This window comes from Hyla sarda, chromosome 3 (genome assembly GCF_029499605.1).
Source record: "Hyla sarda isolate aHylSar1 chromosome 3, aHylSar1.hap1, whole genome shotgun sequence".
Taxonomy (NCBI): Eukaryota; Metazoa; Chordata; class Amphibia; order Anura; family Hylidae; genus Hyla; species Hyla sarda.
This window is the reverse complement of record NC_079191.1, coordinates 300,439,004-300,457,401: the sequence shown is the minus strand read 5'-3', so window position 1 is coordinate 300,457,401 and position 18,398 is coordinate 300,439,004. Positions and strand designations below refer to the sequence as shown.

Genomic DNA, 18,398 nt, shown 5'->3' with positions numbered 1-18,398 from the left:
TCATCCTGTCAGACTAATCTAATTAGCATCTATAAGAAGGTCAGTTATAGACTGGACCTAAGTAAAGCTGTTGATGTTGTGTATCTGGACTTTTCTAAGGCACTTGATACTATACTACATTAAGGTTAGTAAATCTTGTAAATATTGTTATGATATGAAGATATTGACAAACACCATGGCAGTGAGGTTGGAGAATATAATGCCATTGTTAATATCAACTGATCAATGTGGTTTCATGAGTGATAGAACAACGGTGGATAATGTGATGATATTGTTTGGGAATTTACAGATAGAGAGGGGGAGGGGAATGATCCATCCAGTCAGTGGACACAGTTAAGGCCTTAGGCTGGGTTCACACTACGTTTTGTCCCATACGGGAGCGCATACGGCAGGGGGGAGCTAAAACCTCGCGCTCCCGTATGTGACCGTATGCGCTCCCGTATGTCATTCATTTCAATGAGCCGACCGGAGTGAAACGTTCGGTCCGGTCGGCTCATTTTTGCGCCGTATGCGCTTTTACAACCGGACCTAAAACTGTGGTCAACCACGGTTTTAGGTCCGGTTATAAAAGCGCATACGGCGCAAAAATGAGCCGACCGGACCGAACGTTTCACTCCGGTCGGCTCATTGAAATGAATGACATACGGGAGCGCATACGGTCACATACGGGAGCGCGAGGTTTTAGCTCCCCCCTGCCGTATGCGCTCCCGTATGGGAAAAAACGTAGTGTGAACCCAGCCTTAGACAGGGTGAAGTGGTTCTTTCTTTGGACTGTTCTCAGAGGATATGGGTTTGGAGAGGGATTCATTAAGTGGTTAGGGATACTACAGTGGGGCAAAAAAGTATTTAGTCAACCACCAGTTCTGCAAGTTCTCCCACTTAAAAAGATGAGAGAGGCCTGTAATTTGCATCATAGGTATACCTCATGAAATCCATACTCAATAGCGCTCCTTCTCTTCTGAGCATTGTAGTGCGCCCGCAGAGCACTTTGCATCCACATGTGGGGTATTTCCATTTTTTAAGAGCTTATCCTCCTATTACCTTTTGTGAACATGAAAAATTTGGGGTAACACCAGTATTTTAGTGAAAAACATCAAATTTTTCATTTTCAAGTCCAAATTTAGCGAAAATTTATGGTGGTCTTTACCAGATAAAAGGAGAAAAGGAAAAAGAAGAAATCCAAGAAAACACCATTTGTAAGCCACTGGATGTAATTGTACTGTAACCTCTTATAGGGTCTGAAGAGCCTATGTAGATCTGGGATCATTACTTTATGGGCAGTGTATGGGGGATACTGGTCTGTGCTAAGTGGCTTTCATTCAGTATCATTATGATGTTATTAGCCCGTCCCTATGTAATGATAATGGTAGTGGTTATGGTGTGGCAGAGTGATTTGCCTCTTGTATAGTGAGTTGTGTTATTGATTATATTGGTCTGTGTACAGTGGTTTTTATTTAGTATCAGTATGATGGTATTATCCTGTTACTATGTTGAAGATTTACATGGAATTATTTGTCCCATGTATGGTGTGATGCTATTTAGTCAGTAGTAATAAGTTATCATGAAGTGCAATTTTCTTTTCTCAACTCTATGCAAAAGGACCTAAGTACAGCTCTGCCGATAACCCTGACAAGGGGGCATCCTCTACATCAAGAAGAGAGACACGGTTTCACCATCACGACACAGGGATTCTTTACTGTAAGAGCAGTGAGACTATGGAACTATCTACATAATGTTGTGATGTCTTATTCAATAAACAAGTTCAAGGGGGGCCTGGATGTTTTTTTGGGGAAAATATAATATAAAAGTATAAAGGGGTTGTTATTTTTCCATTCTACCCAGCTGCAAAAATTAAAATAACAAACTATAACTCTCCTTCCTATAACTCCCCCCACCCGGGTGTAGCAATATTACTATCCTGTCTTTTGTGCCCCGGTCTTCTTTTGCATTCTGGGTCCCCATGCGTCAAACTGCACTGAACAGCAATGTCCCGCCTCAGTCAGAGATTTGCTGCGCAGCAGTGTCCTGTAATGGGCTCAGCCTTTTTCCTGGTACTGGGGCTCGTTACATCACACTGCCGCTAAGGGTATCACCGGTCAAGGCGAGACATTACTGAAGCCAGCAATAAGCTCAGCGCAGTGTGACACCGCAGAATGCGAAAGAAGACCAGGGGCCAAAAGACAGTGATAACGGTACACCAGGGGAGCGTCGGAATGTGAATACCCTTTTAAAGGATACTAGACTTTTGATCCAGGAATTTATCTGGATTGCCATATTGGAGTCAGGAAGGTTTGTTTTCTCCGTTAACCCCTTAAGGACCCAGCCAATTTTCCCGGCCATTTTTTACACATCTGACCACTGTCACTTTAAGCATTAATAACTGTGGGATGCTTTTACCTTTCATTCTGATTCAGAGACAGTTTTTTCGTGACATATTCTACTTAACATTAGTGGTAAAATTTTGTCAATACTTGTGAAAAATTCTAAAATTTGATGAAAAAATTTCAAATTTTGCATTTTTTTTACTTTTGAAGCAAGTAAATAATTCTATCTTTCCTTATATGCAAACTGATAATTTGGTTTTCTTGAGTCCACCATGACAGCCCACATGAGAGATGGTCCCATAGGACCTAATAGGAACAGGAAACAGAAAGGGTTAAAAGCCCCTCCCCCCGGCGTTTTACAAATTAAAAAGGGACACCAGAAAAAGTAATGCCAGCAGAAGAAAAAAAAAAAACACCACCAAAAAAGGGAGGGAAATAATGGGGCTGTCATGGTGGACTCAAGAAAACCGAATTATCGTTAAGTAAATAATTCTATTTTTACATTTCGTCCACCATGACAGCCCACATGAGAAATACCAAATAAAAATCATTAGGGAGGGACAATGGCCTGCAGAACCTTTCTACAGAAGGCCAAATCATGAGACTCTGATAAGTCGAGCCTATAATGTTTAAAAAAGTATGGGGATTTGACCATGTAGCTGCCCTACAAATCTGATCTATTGAGGCAGCAGATCTTTCCGCCCAGGATGTTGACATTGCTCTAGTAGAATGAGCTTTCAGACTGTTAGGGACTTGTTCCCCACTAACTTTATACGCATCAACAATGGCACTCTTGATCCCCCCGGGCTATAGTACTTTTGGAAGCTTTCCTACCCTTATTCGGACATTGGAACTGCAAAAGAAGATTAGAGCCTTTCCTCCAAAGACTTGTGACATCCAAATAACAGAGAAGACATCTTCTAACATGTGAAATTTCTCTTCCTGTGGATTTCTTGGATTATTACAAAAAGAAGGAAGAAAGATTTCTTGAGACCGGTGGAAGTCAGTAAACACTTTAGGGAGAAAAGAAGGATCTAATCTGAGGGTTACTTTGTCATCAGATATGGACAATTATGGTTCATTGATTAACAGGGCTTGAATTTCTCCAACTCTTCTAGCAGAAGTAATAGCAATGAGAAAAGCTAGTTTTAGAGTGACAAATTTTATAGAACACTGATCTAGAGGTTCAAAAGGGTGAGAAGTGAAAGCAGATAGCACCAAATTAAGGTTCCAAGAGGGTGTACGGATTGGAGTTTTAGGCTTTAGGCTAAGTTTCCACTTGGTTTTTTTTTGGCAGTTTTTGGATATCTGCCACTGCAGTTTTTGAGCCAAAGTCAGGAGTGGATCCATAAGGGAGGAGAAGTATAAGTGGTTCATTTATATGTCCTATTCCTTTTGAATACATTTCTGGTTTTGGCTCAAAAACTGCAGTGGCAGTATTTCAAAAACTGCCAGAAAAAAAACCAAGTGGAAACTTAGCCTTAGTCTAGAAATCGCCTTAAAAAAAATCTTCTTATCAATCGATGATCTGCAATCTGATGATCAAAGAAAGCCCCCAATGCTGCCACTTGGACTTTTAATGTACTAAGCGAGAGTCCTTTCTCAAATCCCTCTTGAAGGAAATCCCAAATATGTGGATAATTAGGATGAGATGGGTCTGGATCAATTTGTTTACTACAGGATCAAAATTATACCTAAAAATCTGGAAGAAATTTCTAAGTAGAGGGTTTCCTACTCTTCAATAATGTAGAAATGACTTTTTGAGACAGACCTTGTTTTCTCAAATTTGACTCTTCAAAATCCAGGCCATAAGATGTAGGTTCTGTAGACCCTGATGAAATACTGGGCCTTGAGACAGAAGGTCTTCCACTAGAGGTAGAGGGAAGGGGGGGTTCTATCGCTAGACTTTTCAATAGACAAAACCACCCCCTCTTTGGCCAGTATGGGGCCACAAAAATCACTTTTAAATTGCTGTCTCGGATCTTCGCTAGAGTTCTTGCAATCAGAGGTAAAGGAGGAAAGGCATAGGCCAGAGGAAATTTCCAATTTTGAGCTAATGCGTCTACTGCAAGCGGCCTTTCTCTTGGATTTAGAAAGTAAAACTGAATAGTTTTGGTGTTCTGACGAGAGGCAAACAGATCTATAGAGGGTTGACCCCACTTGAGAACCAGTAGATGGAACACAGAAGGATTTAGGGACCATTCCCCAAGCAAGGATTCTGGCCGCAACAAGCTTGAAGAGCTTTGTGCCTTGTGCCCCCCTGATGCCTCAGAAAAGCTACTGTTGTTGAATTGTCTGAGTACATTTTTATATCTTGATTGAGAAGGAGAGTTTTGGCTGACACAAGGGTCTCCCACACAGCTCTTAGTTCCTTGTAATTTGAGGAAAGATTGTTTAGATGAGGAGGCCAGCGACCTTGGAAGTAATGTCCCTGTACATGAGCACCCCATGCCCAGGCACTTGCATCTGTAGTCACAAGGACTGGATCTGACAGCCAAGGGACCCCTTTCTTCAGGTTTGTTGCTACCAACCACCAATTTAGAGACCTCACTACCCCGGAGGTTAATGTGAATTTTATGTCTAGCGTCAGTTGAGATCTGTTCCATACAGAGAGTCTGAACCTGAAGCTGTCTTGAGTGGAATTGAGCCCATTTGACCACAGGAATCTTGGAGGTCATAGAACCCAATACTGACATTGCTTCTTTTATAGACACCAGTCTTGATTTATGGAATTTTCTTATCTTTGACTGGATAGTCTCTATTTTTGCTGGAGGTAGAAAAGTTGCTTTTTTGACTGAGTCCAACAGCATGCCTAAAAAGATCTTTCTGTGGGATGGAAGAAGATCCGATTTTTCTAGGTTGACAATCCACCCAAAGTTCTGGAGATGCTGTATTACCAGATCCAATTGAAATAGGAGAAGATGTTTTGAGGAGGCTGTCATCAGCAGGTCGTCTAAATAAGGGATCAAAATTATATTTTGTAGACGAAGATGTGCTACTACCTCCACAATTATCTTTGTGAATAATCTCTGAGCAGATGAGATTCGAAAGGAAGACACACAAATTGGTAATGGAAGATTTGATCCCCTATCTTGACTGCAAACTGGAGATACTTCTGATGCTCCGGGTGAATAGGTACATGGTAGTACGCATCTTTGAGGTCTAGGGTAATCATTACTGCATTGGGAGCTATCATGGGAATCGCTGTTTTTATTGATTCCATTTTGAATCTTTTGTAGGAAATGAATTTGTTCAGATATTTTTAACTTATTAGCGTTCTGAACGACCCATTGGGCTTCGGGATCAGAAAGAGGGAAGAGTAGTGACCCTGACTCCTCTCCGATGTCGGAACCTGAGTAATAGCTCCCAAATGCAGCAGATTTCTTACCCCCTCCAGCATTCTCTCTTGCAGGAGAGAGGAAGGTTGATTTGAGACGAAAAAATGTTGAGGTGGGAGGGAGGAAAACTCTTGTATCTTACCGACAACAGGTTTAGGATCCAAGAGTTTGTTGTTACAGATGGACACTGAGGCACAAAATGCTTGAGTCTTCCTTCCACCAACCAGCAGTCATTGCTTTTTGGCAGGTTGAGAGGGATTGAGGAGGAAATCTTTACCTTTTCCCCCTTTGGGGTAGCTCCACCTACCCGTTTTTCCTTTCCCTCTATAATTTGACCTTCCTTGGGGACGAAAAGTTTTTGCAGTTTTTTTTAGCTTTCTCTTCTGGAAAAACATTATCATCTTCAGCCTTTCCTAGAATATCTTCCAGAAAAGGCCCAAATATAGATTTCCCTATACAAGGTATAGCACAAAGTTTAGTCTTGGAAGTGGGGTCCCCTTTCCAAAATTTTAGCCATAAAGCTCTTCTGGATGAATTTGATAAGGCAGCGGACTTAGCCGCCATTCTCACAGATTCAGCCTAAGCATCTGCCAAAAACCTGCCGCCATTTTTAACATAGGTACAGAAGCCAATAAGTCCTCTCAAGGCGTTTTATTCTCAATGTGTTCTTCTAACTGAGAAAGCCAGATAAAAAGAGCTCTAGCTACACTAGTAGCTGCTATGTTCGGGTTCAAAATCGCGGTAGATGCTTGCCAGGTTTTCCGTAACAGACCATCCATTTTTCGATCCATGGGGTCTTTGAATTGGCATGAATCCTCAAAAGGAAGAGATGTACATTCTTTGCCAATTATCAAAAGTTGTAGTCTATTTTAGGAATGTCATTCCATAATTCAATGGCTTTTTCTTCAAAAGGCAATCTATTTTTTTTATTTCCCTGGAAATTCGCCATTTCCTTTCAGGGTCCTGCCATTCATCCAGAATCAGGCTTTTCAGATTTTCATGGATAGGAAAAACACATTTTTTGCCGGTTTTAACCTGCCAAACATTTGATCCTGGATGGACGTAGGTTTATCAACCTCCTCTAACCCCTTAACACCTCTGACTACCTTGACCAAAATATCAGTATCCTATGCTGAGAAAAAACTATTTTACATTTTCCTTAGAAGGAACAGAATACACTTCGCCCTCTTCCACCCCTTCAATATCTGCTCTGGAGACAAGATCATCCTCCTCTGAACCAGATATATCCATAACTTTTGCTCTTTTAGCAGGAGGAGCATATTGAGATGGAACTACGGAGTAGTTACTAGGTGGAAGAGGCAGCAGTACAAATTGTATGAGAGAGGGCAGACTGTAATTTTGGATAAGTATTAATATCCAAAGGAGCCATTAAATGAGAACCAGATGGCGTTACAGAAACACCAGGATTTAGAAGAGGATTAAAATTTGCTAAAGAAGCCTGAATTTCTTTGTGTATAAGCGACCTCAAATCCTCAGAAGATCCCAACTTTTCCTCTTGTACCACTTTAGAAATGCATTTTTTTCATAAGGATTTCCCTTTCTCTGGAATTTTAGCTAGGCACATAATACATTTCGAATTCGCGTAGAAAAACAGACATGGTGCACATCTACAATCTTGTATAATGATCTGATTGCTTCTCAGCATAATATCAAAAACTAACAGGTTGTTAGTATACATTTTTGATCAAAAAGTACAAGCCCACTCGCCACGTCAAGGCCACCTATTCAGAGTTGGTCCCTAACGTCCCTAGCATAAAATGGAGCAGCACCGGGCGGCGACCACCACCGCCGCGACACCAATGCCCACAGGGGGGAACGACCCACCAGCAGAGCGGCCCCAATGCCACTCAAACCAGTCTTTGGGCCGCACCCCACCCCCGCAGACACGGCGCCACGGCAGCAACGGACACCGCACAGCACCACACCAGTGTGAACAAGGATGTAATAGCTCACTTACCATGCTCTCCCAGTCAGACTGGGAGGCTGCTAGGAAAGAAATGGCCCATGTGTAGCTAACTACTACTTATATAGGGTTGGGCTGAGGGGGTGGGGAAGAGTGCAGCACATGTTCAAACAAAAAAAAGGAGGGGATAGAAATCACAGTGTGAATTCGGGTAGAAAAACAGACATGGTGCACATCTACAATCTTGTATAATGATCTGATTGCTTCTCAGCATAATATCCCAGCAATCAGATCATTATACAAGATTGTAGATGTGCACCATGTCTGTTTTCTTCTAACCGAATTCACACTGTTTTCTATCCCCCTCCTTTTTTTTTGTTTTGAACATGTGCTGCACTCTTTCCCACCCCCTCAGCCAAACCCTATATAAGTAGTAGTTAGCTACACATGGGCCATTTCATTCCTAGCAGCCTCCCAGTCTGACTGAGAGAGCATGGTAAGTGAGCTATTGCACCTTGTTCACACTGGTGTGGTGCTGTGCGGTGTCCGTTGCTGCCATGGCGCCGTGTCTGTGGGGAGGTGCGACCCATAGACTGGTTTGAGTGGCATTGGGGCTGCTCTGCCAGTGGGTCGTTCCCCCCCCCCCCCCCCCCCCGTGGGCACTGGTGTCGCGGCGGTGGTGGTCGCCGCCCGGTGCTACGCCACTTTATGCTAGGGACCCACTCTAAATAGGTGGCCTTGACGTGGCGAGTGGGCTTGTACTTTTTGATCAAAAATGTATACTAACAACCTGTTAGTTTTTGATATTATGCTGAAAAGCAATCAGATCATTATACAAGATGGTGCACATCTACAATGTCTGTTTTCTTCTAACCGAATTCACATAATACATTTCTTTTTAGGCTTCTGAGAGGGTTCCTTGTCTCCCTGAAAGAGAGAAGGGACCCACTAAGTAAAAGAGGAAACATATCTTTGCAGCCCTATGTAAAAAGCAGGAAAGATATTACTTACAGAGACCAAAGGAACAGGCTGCTCAGCAGAATCAGCTCTGGATGAAGCCTGAGAGTCCATGGTTAGAATAGAAACACAGCACAGACACTGTGGAGACGCTGGTTCCCTACCTTTATGCTCTGCAGTTAGAATTTTGGCGCCCATGACGTCACTTCCGGTCCGCCGCATCTCCGCACTGCCCAGAACCAAAGTTTCTTGCCCGGTTCCCGGGGGACCACGCAAGCTGCTGCACAAGGACGCAGCCGGCCAGGAAGGGCCACCGGAACTCTGCTACAGCACGCCCGCCGCACATGCAGAGCTCCGGTAACCTCCAGCGACATGCGGCCCCAGAGAAGTGGGAAGCCTGCGCGCGTGGCACAGGCATCCCGGGACCAGCAGAGGGAAGGCCGCACGAAAGAAAGGAGGCCTTCCCTCCTGTACAGGTACATAAACCCCCTCAGGAGCGCCATAACCTGTACTCCCGGAGGCAGGGGAAGAGGACCCCCGCGACCATTGGGCATTCATAGGGGAGGGGAAGCAGCAATAGCCCCGGTCCCCTAGCCCAGGGAAAAAAAAATAAATAAAAAATAAAGTTTAACCAAAAAATAGGAGCCCCATAGACTCCGGCTCTGTCCTGGACCTAATGGGGAACAGGAAAACAGTGGGGAAGGTGCCGGGGGGGAGGGGCTTTTAACCTTTTCTGTTTCCTGTTCCTATTAGGTCCTATGGGACCATCTCTCATGTGGGCTGTCATGGTGGACAATATGTAAAATGGAAATTCCCAAAAATATATATATTGATTCACATATACAATTTGTCTACTTTATATTTGCATCATGAAGTTGACATGTTTTTACTTTTGGAAGACATCAGAGGGCTTCAAAGTATAGCAGCAATTTTCCAATTTTTCACAAAGTTTTCAAAATCGAAATTTCTCAGGGACCAGTTCAGTTTTGAAGTGGATTTTAAGGGCCTTCTTATTAGAAATACCCCGTGAATGACCCATTGTAAAAACTGCACCCCCCAAAGTATTCAAAATGACATTCAAAAGGTTTGTTAACCCTTTAGGTGTTTCACAGGAATAGCAGCAAATTGGAGAAAATTCAAAATCTTCATTTGTTACACAGGCATGTTCTTGTAGACCCAGTTTTTGAATTTTTTCAAAGGGTAATGGGAGATAAAGCCCCACAAAATGTGTAGCCCAATTTCTCTTGAGTAAGGAAATATGTGTATGTAAAGTGTTCGGTGGGCGCAGTAGAGGGCTCAGAAGGGAAGGAGCGACTCTGGAATTTTGGAGAGTGAATTTGGAGAGTGAATTTTGCTGAAATGGTTATTGGGGGGCATGTCGCATTTAGGAAGCCCCTATGGTGCCAGAACAGCAGAAAACCCATCACATGAAATACCATTTTGGAAACTACACCCCTCAAGGAACGTAACAAGGGGTACAGGGAGCCTTAACACCTCACAGGTGTCTCACGACTTTTTGTTTAAGTTGGATGTGTAAATTAAAATAATAAATTTTCACTAAAATGACGGTTTTTCCCCAAATTTTACATTTTTACAAGGGGTAATAGTAGAAAATGGCCCCCAAAATTTGTAACCCCATTTCTTCTGAGTATGGAAATACCCCATGTGTGGACGTCAAGTGCTCTACTGGCACACTACAATGCTCAGAAGAGAAGGAGCGCCATTGAGCTTTTGGATAGGGAATTTGTTTGGAATGGAAGTCAGGGGCCATGTGCGTTTACAAAGCCCCCCGTCATGCCAGAACAGTGGATCCTCAACATGTGACCCCATTTTGGAAACTACACCCCTCACAGAATTTAATAAGGGGTGCAGTGTGTATTTACACCCCCCTGGCATTTGACGGATCTTTACATTTTTGATTTTCACGGATCACTGTTCCAAAAATCTGCCAGACACCTGTGGGGCGTATATGCTCACTGTACCCCTTATTACGTGACATGAGGGATGTAGTTTCCAAAATGGGGTCACATGTGGGGGGGGGGGGGTCCATTGTTCTGGCACTATGGGGGCTTTGTAAACACGGGTGGCCTTCAATTAAGGACAAATTTTCTATTCAAAAGCCCAATGGTGCTCCCTCTCTTCTGAGCATTGTAGTGCGCCAGCAGAGCACTTTACATCCACATACGGGTTATGTTCTTACTCAGGAAAAAAGCCCCCCCAAAATTTGTAACCCCATTTCTTCTATTTTCCCTTGTGAAAATGAAACATTTAGGGCAACACCAGCATTTTAGTGAAAATGTATATATATATTTTTCATTTTCTCATCCAACTTTAATGAAAATTCGTCAAACACCTGTGGGGGTTTTTAAGGCTCACTATACCCCTTGTTACGTTCCATGAGGGGTGTAGTTTCCAAAATGGGGTCACATGTGGGTATTTATTTTTTTGTGTTTATGTCAGAACTGATGTAAAATCAGCCACCCCTGTGCAAATCACCAATTTAGGCCTCAAATGTACATAGTGCGCTCTCACTCCTGAGCCTTGTTGTGCGCCCGCAGAGCATTTTACGCCCACATATGGGGTATTTCAGTACGAGAAATTGTGTTACAAATTTTGGGGGTCTTTTTTTCCTTTTACCTGCTTGTGAAAATAAAAAGCATAGGGCAACACCAGCATGTTAGTGTAAAAAAATATTTAAAATTTTACACTAACAGGCTGGTGTAGCCCCCAACTTTTCCTTTTAATAAGGGGTAAAATGAGAAAAAGCCCCACAAAATTTGTAGCGCAACTTCTCCAGAGTACGGAAATACCCCATATGTGGCCCTAAACTGTTTCCTTGAAACACAACAGGGCTCCAAAGTGAGCGCGCCATGCGCATTTGAGGACTACATTAAGGATTGCATAGGGGTGGACATAGGGGTATTCTACGCCAGTGATTCCCAAACAGGGTGCCTCCAGCTGTTGCTAAACTCCCAGCATGCCTGGACAGTCGGCGGCTGTCCGGAAATGCTGGGAGTTGTTGTTTTGCAACAGCTGGAGGCTCCGTTTTGGAAACACTGCTGTACAATACGTTTTTCATTTTTATTGGGGGGGGGGGACGGACAGTGTAAGGGGGGTGTATATGTAGTGTTTTACTCTTTATTATGTGTTAGTGTAGTGTTTTTAGGGTACATTCGCACTGGTGGGTTACGGTGAGTTTCCCGCTAGGAGTTTGCGCTGGGGCGAAAAATTTGCCGCAGCTCAAACTTCAGGAAACTTACTGTAAACCCGCCAGTGTAAATGTTCCCTGTACATTCACATGGGGGGGGGGCAACCTCCACCTGTTTCTAAATTAGAACTCCCAGCAAGTACTGACTGACCATGCATGCTGGGAGTTGTACTTTTGCAACAGCTGGAGGCACACTGGTTGGAAAACCTTCAGTTAGGTTCTGTTACCTAACTCAGTATTTTCCAACCAGTGTGTCTCCAGCTGTTGCAAAACTACAACTCCCAGCATGTACTGATCGCCGAAGGGCATGCTGGGAGATGTAGTTATGCAACAGCTGAAAGTACACAACTACAACTCCCAGCATGCCGAGACAGCTGTTTGCTGTCTGGGCATGTTGGGATTTGCAGTTTTGCAACATCTGGAGAGCTACAGTTTAGAGACCACTGCACAGTGATCTCCAAACTGTGGCCCTCCAGATGTTGCAAAACTACAAATCCCAACATGCCCAAAAAGCTGTCTGGGTATGCTGGGAGTTGTAGTTTTGCAAGATTTGGAGGGCTACAGTTTAGAGACCCCTGTATAGTGGTCTCAAACTGTAGCCCTCCAGATGTTGCTAGGCAACTCACTGGCTTCTGTAGAATACGTCCTCTTCTGCCGCTAATCTCCGTCACAAATAGTCGCTCTGCTGCCACGTATGGGTAAGTGGATTTTGGCGCCGGTCCCCGACGGTTTCGCCGTTCTGCCCTGCCTACAGTGGGTGGGCAGAACGGGGAAACCGAAAGTTAACCCCCCCGCCCCCCATCTGCTATTGGTATTCGCGTCTATACGACCAATAGCAGGGATAGGAGGGGTGGCACCCCTGCCACCTCACTTTTATCCCTTCAGGGGGACCAGGGGTGTTTTGGACAACCCCAATCCCCCTTATTTTCCGGGTCACCATAGACCCGTATGACCTGGAATTGCTCAAATCGCAGGTGTGAATTCACCTGCGATTTGCCGCCATCGCTGACATGGGGGCTCTGATGACCCCCCTGGGCATTTGCACGGGTTGCCTGCTGAATGATGTACGTCATGTTCCTTAAGACCAATTTCCCCCATAACAGAGAAAAAATCCCTCCAGACTCCAATCAAAATAAATCCCTGGATCAACATTCTATCCCCAAAAATCTAGTATCCTAGTTTATATCTTCCCCTGGATCAACACATATAATACAGTTTAACTTGATGTTTTTTAAACCTTATGAACTATGTACTATTTCAAACTGACACATTGCAATCTTTTTATTCATATATACTTTTACCTTGGTCATGCCCTGAGCATCACAGATGTTTCAAGCCAACAAGAATTTCTATCAAAAGTACCCACTTCACCACCTCTACACCACATCTTATACACTAGAATGTTTTTAACTGAACAGATTAGTACCTTCTTATGGCAACCACATGCCATAAACATCATATTATTAATCCTATTTAATTTTAATACACTGTGATCATCATTTACCTTGTATGTGTTAGAAGGTTTAATTCCATATTTTCCCAGAACACTAAAAAAAAAAATTTAATTAAATAAAAAATGAAATACATAAAATACCAAGTGTTGATAAAAGTTACCAGAACTGAATCAATATACATTTCCAATACTTTTTACTTATAACACAGGACATCTAGGCCACAAACATACTAACCATATAGTCTAATTTGAAATATATTTTATCTATCTATAACATGCATCCTTATTTTAAGGAAATTAGAGTAAAAAAAAAAAATGACTTGGAAGCTCTGAACTTAACCCCTTAAGGACGAAGCCCATTTGGGCCTTAAGGACGCAGACAATTTTATTTTTAAGTTTTCATTTTTTCCTCCTCGCCTTCAAAAAATCATAACTCTTATATTTTCATCAGCAGACTAGTATGAGGGCTTTTTTTTTGCGTGACCAGTTCTCTGTTGTAATACCATCACTCACTTTAACATAAAATGTATAGCGCAACGAAAAAAATACTATTTGTGTCGGGAAATTAAAAAGAAAACCGCAGTTTTGCAAATTTTGGAAGGTTTTGTTTTCCCGCCGTACATTTTCCGGTAAAAATGACATGTGTTCTTTATTCTTTGGGTCCATACAATTAAAATGATACCCATGATGATATACTTTTCTATTACTGTTGCGCTTAAAAAAAATATGGCAAACTGTTTAAACAAATTAGTACGTTTAAAAAGGAGATTTTTGTACTCACCGTAAAATCTTTCTCGTAGCTCTCATTGGGGGACACCTTACTGATGGGTATATGCTCTTGCCACTAGGAGGCGCTGACACTAGGAAAAAAAGTCGGCTCCTCCCTGGCAGGATATACCCGCCCTCCTGCAGTGAGGTAATCAGTTTTGTTGCAAAGCAGTAGGAGAAGCCAACAAGAAATACGGCCGAAGGACCCTAGAAAGGAATCTCTGAGAGACAACTCAAGAACCGGAAAGAACAATCCGGACAAAAGAAGAAATGGGTGGGTGTGGTGTCCCCCAATGAGAGCTACGAGAAAGAGATTTCACGGTGAGTACAAAAATCTCCTTTTCTCTTGCACTTCTCATTGGGGGGACACCTTACAGATGGGACGTACCAAAGCAGTTCCCTTGGTGGGAAAAGTACAACCTCCAGAGAAGAAAGAAACAGTCCCAAAGACTGCACTCACATGACCACGGAGCCCGTGGACGAGCCCCCAGGTCGGAGACAAACTAAAGCCAGAAAGTCAGCTCCTGGAAGAGCACTCGTCCAAGAAAATGAACTAGGACCCCAAGGTATAGGACGTAAATGTACAACCTGGTGCGTTAAGTACTAGGGCACCAGGACGTACATTTACGTCCTATGTCGTTAAGGTGTTATACAAATGGGATTTTAGATGTTCCACAATCCTATTTTTTAAACCGTAGAGGCCGCAGGGCATAAAGGTACGCCATGGGCGCCTGGTGCATAGCGCACCAGAACGTACCCGTATGACCTAAATTCCATCTGCGGCTATGAAGTAAGCGCAGGAGCTGCACTCACATCATAGACTGCAGGATCCGGCAGCCAGGGACCCACCGGTAATCGTGGACATCCAGCGGCTTATCTGATGTCCCGCCTGGATCAGATCATCCAAGATGGTGGACGGAGGTCCCCTCACCTGGCTCCGGCCATCATCATGGGGTCTTCCTCTCTAGAGCGCCGATATAACTGATCAGTGCTATACATATGCATTGCACTGATCAGTATATGCAACCTAAGGATTGCAAAAATTTGTCCCCTGTGGGTACTATGAATTGTACAAAGAAAAGTAAAAAAAAAAAAGTGTCAATAAAAGTGAATAAGGCCCTCCCCAAAAAAAAAAAAATTCCCCTCTTTTCCCATTTAAAAAATATATTTAAAAAATCATTAAACAACATACTTGTACCGCAGTGCGTGGAAATGTCCAATCTATTAAAATGTTATGTTAATGATCTCATACAGTGAACGGCATAAACTTAAAAAAAAAGTCCAAAATTGTTCATCTGAGGTCACATCCCAGAAAAAAAAAAAGTGATCAAAGAGTCACATATACACAAGTAGTAGCGATAAAAACTACAGATCACGGCGCAAAAAATGAGCCCGTACATGGAAAAATAAATAAGTGATAGGGGTCAGGGGAGGTGCCACTTTTAGTATCACTTTTGCGAATATCTGAGTAATTGATAGCATTTTATTTATTTATTCTTTGGAATGTGATGTGACCAAAACACAGAAATGTACTTTTTTTTTTTTTACGTTTATGCTATTCACTGTATGGAATTATTTTTATTAAATTTTGATTGTTCGGACATTTATGCACATGGCAAGACCAAATATGTTTATTTTTTTTTAATGGTTTTTGGAGGTAAAATGGAAAAAAAAGGAGACTTACCGTAAAATCTCTTTATCGAAGGATCCATTGGGGGACACAGACCTTGGGTATATGCTGCTGTCTCTAGGAGGCTTGACACTATGGTAACCAAAAAGTCAGCTCCTCCCAGCAGGATATACCCACCTCCAGGCCACTGAGCAATTCAGTTTTAGTCCCAGAGCAATAGAAGGAGACCGACAGGTCAAAGGAAAAAAAAACATGAACTGTCAGAGAACCAGAAGAAAAATCAACTGAACACTCCCTCGGACAGATAACCGAAAAGGAACCCCAGAAAAGGGCGGGAGCTGTGTCCCCCAATGGATCCTTCGAGAAAGATTTTACGGTAAGTCTAAAAAATCTCCTTTTCTCTATCGGCTCCATTGGGGGACCACAGACCTTGGGACGTACCAAAGCCATCCCTTGGGTGGGCAGAGAAAAAAGGTCAGGCAGTCGGCTGTACCACCTCCTCCTGCAACACTTTATGGCCCAGACTAGCATCAGCCGATGCGAAAGTATGAACCTGCTAGAATCTCGAAAAAGTGTGCAAAGACGACCAGGTGGCCTCTTTACAGATCTGCAAGGCCGAGGCCTTGTTTCGGAGAGCCCAGGATGCTCCCACAGAACGGGTGGAATGAGCCAATACCCTGAAGGGTGGGATCTTCCCCTTGCAGCGGTAAGCTTCCGAAATAGCACATCAGATCCACCGAGAAATGGTGGCCTTGGAGGCAGGCTGTCCCTTTTGACGACCTTCTGTAAGGACGAAAAAATCGCACTGACGAACGGAACAGGTGACAGAAAGATAAGTCCGAACAGCCCATACCACATACAATTTGTGGAGTAAGCGCTCCCTGGGATGAGAAGGAGCGGGACAAAAGGACGGAAGGACTATGTCCTCGTAAGTAATAGCCATAAGAAAAACCATCTTCTAGGATAGGAGGCGAAGGGAACCTCCCTAAGAGGCTCAAAAGGTGCATCCTGGAGACCGCCTAGAACTAAGTTCAAGTCCCAAGGGGGAGAAGGGGATCGGTAAGGGGGGACAGCGTGTGCCACGCCGTGAAGAACAGTCCGGACATGCGAATTGGAAGCCAGAAGACGCTGAAAGAGAATGGAAAGGGCCGAAACCTGACCCTTAAGGGAGCTGAGAGCCAGCCCTTGTTCCAACCCAGACTGCAAAAAGGAGAGGAGACGGGGAACGGAAAAGGTCTGAATTTCGCACCAACGAAAGTAACGCCGAAAGCAGCCAGGTACGGAGATAAATCTTCGCAGAGGAGGGCTTGCGAGCCCTGAGCATGGTGCGAATTACCTGGGAAGAGAAGCCGCGGGCCTTTAGAATCGCGGTCTCAACCGCCACGCCGTCAAATGCAGCGACTGTAAATTGGGGTGGCAAAAGGGACCCTGGGACAGTAGGTCTGGACGAAGTGGAATACTGAATGGAACATCGGCCAGAAGCAAGACCACATCGGCGTACAATGCCCTTCGAGGCCAGTCTGGAGCCACCAGAATGGAGGGGACACCTTCCGCCTGGAGCTTCCTCAGAGCCCCAGGAAGGAGGGGGAGAGGAGGGAACAGGTAGGGCAGGACAAATCCCAACCACAGAATTACTAGGGCATTCAAGGCTAGAGCCAGGGGGTCCCTGGACTTTGACACAAACGTCTGGGGTCCCCCAGAGGTCGCAGATCTGTGCGAACACCTCCGGAAGAAAGGACCACTCTCCGGGGTCGGCTGAGGACCGACTGAGGAAATCCGCTTCCCAGTTGAGCACTCCCGGAATGTGAATCGCCGAAATGGCTGGAACTATTTGAGGAGGATCTTTGTCACCTCGGACATGGCTGCTGAACTGCGAGTGCCGCAGGGACTCCCAATGCTTCAGACAAAGATATATTGCCCTCAGTTCCAGGATGTTTATGGAAAGAAGGGCTTCTTGGGGAGGCCAGAGGCCTTGAACCGTCTGACCCCTGAAAACACCCCCCCAACCCGACAGACTGGCATCTGTAGTGACCACCTGCCAGTGGAGGGGAAGGAACGAACGCCCCTGAAGAAGGGGGGTATGGAGCCACCAGCGCAGAGACCGATGGGTCCGAAGAGGAAGAACAATCTTACGATCGAGAGAGAGAGAGAGGAGACCTGTCCCACCGGGCAAGAATCGCCAGCTGAAGAGGACGTAATGAAACTGGGCAAAGGGTAGGGCCTCCATGGCTGCCACCATCCGACCCAGGACTTCCATGTAAGTACGGATGGAGACCGGGGATGGTATCCGGAGGGAGCGGACTCCCGACAAGAGGGCCAGACGTATGTCCGGCGGGAGGCGAATACGAGAAAAGGCTGCGTCAAAACTGAAGCCCCAAGAAGATCAAAGACTGGGTGGGGGAGAGAACAGACTTGTCTCGGTTGACCATCCACCCAAAGCGACAAAAGGTCTTAAGATTGAGGCTCACATTCTCCCGAGCCTGGGCTCTGGTGGAGGCCTTGACGAGGAGGTCGTCCAAGTAAGGAATCACTGAAACACCCCACAACCGTAGTAAGGCTATGATGTGTGCCAAGACCTTGGTAAAGACCCGCGTAGCAGTGGCCAGACCTAAGGGGAGGGCCACAAATTGAAAATTACCTTCCGTAATCGCAAGCGGAGGTACCGCTGATGGCCAGGAAATATAGAAACGTGGAGGTAGGCATCCTAGATGTCCACCGAGGAAGAAACTCCCCTTGATCCATAGACGCCACCACTGAGCGGAGAGATTCCATTTGGAAATGGCGGATTAGAAGGTG

General features: G+C 44.5%; 1 protein-coding gene across 1 annotated transcript in view; it reads right to left on the bottom strand.

Moving 5' to 3' along the window:
- The window catches only part of RNASET2 (ribonuclease T2), a 262,828-nt gene that overhangs the window by 61,103 nt on the left and 183,327 nt on the right, over positions 1-18,398 (bottom strand). The window contains exon 9 of the mRNA XM_056563618.1: positions 13,256-13,298. Within this exon, the coding sequence (XP_056419593.1) occupies positions 13,256-13,298 (43 nt within the window). The remainder of the gene's footprint in view (positions 1-13,255; positions 13,299-18,398) is intronic.